This window comes from Callorhinus ursinus, unplaced genomic scaffold (assembly GCF_003265705.2).
Source record: "Callorhinus ursinus isolate GAN/ISIS: 27379988/994484 unplaced genomic scaffold, GSC_fseal_2.0 scaffold22, whole genome shotgun sequence".
Classification (NCBI taxonomy): Eukaryota; Metazoa; Chordata; class Mammalia; order Carnivora; family Otariidae; genus Callorhinus; species Callorhinus ursinus.
In genome coordinates, this window is record NW_027397084.1 from 25,787,251 (window position 1) to 25,791,014 (window position 3,764).

The 3,764-nt window shown below is 40.1% G+C and overlaps 1 protein-coding gene across 1 annotated transcript; it reads right to left on the bottom strand.

The window, feature by feature from the left end:
• Positions 1-1,619: 1,619 nt before the first annotated feature.
• Positions 1,620-3,376, bottom strand: LOC112838050 (non-selective voltage-gated ion channel VDAC1-like). The gene has a single exon (XM_073905220.1). It carries the CDS (start codon positions 3,304-3,306, stop codon positions 2,455-2,457), a length of 852 nt encoding a protein of 283 aa, XP_073761321.1. The 5' UTR covers positions 3,307-3,376; the 3' UTR covers positions 1,620-2,454.
• Positions 3,377-3,764: the final 388 nt, after the last annotated feature.

A 3,764-nucleotide genomic window follows, 5' to 3' on the forward strand; every position in this document is an offset into this window, starting at 1 on the left:
TATAATCTTTTCAGTAGGCTGCCGAATTTGGGTTACTAGAATTCAATTGAGGATTTTTCCATCTATGTTCATTAGGGATATTGGTCTATAGCTTTCTTGTCTTGTAATATCTTTGTCTGGCTTTGGTTTCAAAGTAATGCTAGCCTCATAGAGTGAGTTAGGAAGTTTGTCCCTCCTGTTCTATTTTTTGGTGGGATTTTCTTTATTCTTTTCTCTTTCTGCTCCTCAGACTGGATAATTTCAGTGGCCCTATCTTCAGTTTCACCGATTCTTTCTTCTTCCTGCTCAAATATGATGTTGATATCTTCCAGTAAATTTTTCATTTTAACTATTATACTTTTCAGTGCCTTAATTTATATTTGGTTTCTTTTTATAATTTCTCAGTTGATATTCTCCATTTGATGATACATTCTTCTCTTGGTTTCCTTTAATTTTTTTGGTTCGTTGTTACATTTAGCTCTTTGAGCACATTTAAGGAAGTTGATTTAAAATATTTTTCTCATAAGTCCAAGGGACTTCCTCAAGGACAGTTTCTGTTTATTTCTTTGTGTGTGTGTGTGTGTGTGTGTGTGTGTGTGTGTGTGTAAATAGACCATACTTCCTTTGTATGCTTCATAATTTTTGTTGACAAGTTGACAATTTAAATATCATAATATGCTAACTCTAGAATTCAAATTCTTCTCCTTCCTCAAAGTTTGTTATCGCTGCTTGTTTTGGGTTTTACTTGTTTGTTTGTTTGTTTCGTGACTTTTATAAACTATTTTTGGGGAGACTAAAGACTTTGTTGTATGTGACCACTGAAGTCTCTAAATGCCTGGAGCCAAGAAAAAAAAATCCCCCAGTCTTTGTAGCAGGGCTCTGTGTGTTTGTTCAGGCATGTCTTAAATGCTCAAGTTCTTTGCCTTGTTTTCCTGTTTGCAAGGGCTTGCATGCTTGTGACAAGTAAGAGCTTAGAATCTTCTCAAGTTCTCTGGTCATGAGCATGGCCTTGTAGATTCCCTGGTATACATGAGAACTTTTCAAAGCCCTTATTCCTCAAAAGCATATCAACCTTTCCTCCCATCTTTTTGATGTGTGTTATTTGACACAACTGATATCATTTGCCTTACGTGGCAGCAAGTAGTCATTTGCCTTTGAATATTTTCAGCCACTGCCTTATACAGCCATGTTACTGTTTCTCTTTTCTGAAAGCGTTCTGAGTTAGAGAAATAAAAGTGGGCTCTTTGCATTAGGCTTTAGGGAGCTCCAAGAGAGGTCAAAACAGACAGCCACAATTCTTCAAAAACAAAGTTTGCTCTGTTCCCTCCGGCCCTATGAGCCCACACTGGGGATATGGGCTGCTATCTTCAAGACTGCCACTGAGCTGGGGGAAGTGAAGTCATGGGTAATTTAAATTGTTATAAAGTTCTCCTGCCAGTATTCAGTTGCCTTTCTATTGATTAAATGTTCAGTTGATTGCTATAAACCTTTGACTGTTTTCCAGAGTTCTGACAAAGTTGATTTTGACAGTTTTTGCCAGGTTTTCTAGTGTTTCTATAGTGAGACAAGCTCTTTGAGTTCCCTGCTCCACCATTTTTACTGATGCCACTCCCATATACTTTTTTTTTTTGAGGTTTCAATATTTTATTCAAGTTTTACTTTAAGAGATGTTAATTACAGCATTTGAAGGGGAGGATCTAATTCCACACAAAATGGAAGACTCTAAAATGTACCCATTAAACGGCTAAAAAATAAACCAAGTGGCAAGAATAGAACAATTTAGATTCCTAGTGTTGTCACAATGTGATTACAGTCACAGAGACTCTTCCCAGCTCAGAGCTGGGACTTTTAGAAGCTATTTCATACTCTGGTGCAGGGGCAGAAAACCACAACATGAGAGGGAATTAAGTCCTGAATTAGTGGCTTCATTACATCCATCTTCTCTACCCCAAAATGGGACAAAAGAAACAGCTACCACAGTCTGCAGATTACTTTTGTTGTAAAAGAGGTGATGGACTGGGGTGGAAACAGGTCAGGAAAATCTGTCTAAAAAAGTCTCTTTCAGATGGGTTTATACACACCATCAGTGAGTCTCTCCTTCCTTCGGGTAGGAAACCCAGTTCAATTCTCAGGAAGTCATAATTTCATTCATGTACTCCATACCAATTAACAAAGTGCCTATAAATTATCAGCTTCCATTTGCAGCCATTTCTAGATAAAAAAGAAACCTGAACTCTCTGGAGGGGCCACCAAGCTCCCCCCAAGTCTACAGCTGAAAGAACTTTTCATGGACTTGGATTTCTTCTGTACCTCTGAAAGGGTAACACCTTAAAGCTGAATCATCTTTAACCTGGAGGTCTAACATGACACTTAGCAATAGTTGCATCCCAGACATACAACATTAAAAGGTACACTAAATTCTGAAGGTAGCTAGGCTCAAAATAGTTTAAAATTAAATGACTGTACAGTATTCATTTATGCCTGAAATTCCAGCCCTAGACCAAGCTTGTGGCCGCCAGCATTGACATTCTTGCCATCCAGCAGAGCGGATAGGGTCAGTTTGATACCTGGCTTTAGGGTCTGAGTGTATCCTAAACCTATCAGGCTGGAGTTGTTCACTTTAGCCGAGAAGCAGGCATCAGGGTCGATCTGATACTTGGCCGCTATTCCAAAGCGAGTGTTACTATTTCCTGCTGTCCAGGCCAGATTGACAGCGGTCTCTAACTTCTTGTTCACCTTCTGATAAATGGAGCCACCAAATTCTGTCCCATCGTTTACGTTAGTGTGGACCTGGAATTCGTCAGTCTTGTAGCCAACCGCAAAGTTGCTCTGGGTCACTTGAGACTTTGCAGTCTCAAAATTCATCTGGTAGCCAGCCAGCCAGCCTTCATATCCCAGCACCACAGCACCCCGGACTGAAGGACGGGCAATGTCGAAATCCACGTCACAGCCCAGGTTGATGTGCTCCCGCTTATACCCTGTCTTGATTTTAGCATTTTTTTCCCCTGTGTTTGGTGAGAACGATGAATCAAAGGTCAGCTTCAGTCCACGTGCAAGCTGATCTTCCACAGTGATCTCTGTGCCTAGTGTGTTGTCAGTGTTCCATTTCTCTGTAAACGTCAGACCATATTCAGTCCATCTGTACTTGGTTTCCAGACTGCCCATCACTTTGGTGGACTCAGTGTTGGCTGAACCTGAGCTTGTAAATTCCAGTCCATTCTCAGATTTTGTTTTCAAGTCAAGTTTTATTAAGCCAAATCCATAACCCTCGGTGAAGACATCCCTGGCAGATTTGCCAAGATCAGCATACATGGGAGGCACAGCCATCTTCTGCTCAGGGGTGGTGGTGGCAGGCTCAGCGGCTGCTACCGCCGGGGCTGCAGCGAGAGGAACAGAGCGAGCTCACTCCCGTATACTTGTATCTATTTTTCTTATACTTATAAAATATATTTGATTGAACACAGAACAGAAATTGTTTTTTTTTTCACTTAATAGACTTGTATTGGGTCTGTACTACATGCTCAGACCAATCCTAAAAAGGCAGATATAACCATGAATAAGACAGCCTGACATCTTATCTCGGAGTTTTATATGCTTCTGAGAACATATAAGATATTAGATACCAACTACTAGGACCCATTACTTACTGCTTTTGTAAGTATTTATTGGAATTCAGCCACACCCATTCCTTTTTTTTAAAAGGGTACTTGCCATTTTTTAAAAAAGATTTTATTTATTTATTTGAGGGAGAGCAAATGAGAGAGAGAGAACAAGTAGGGGGAGGA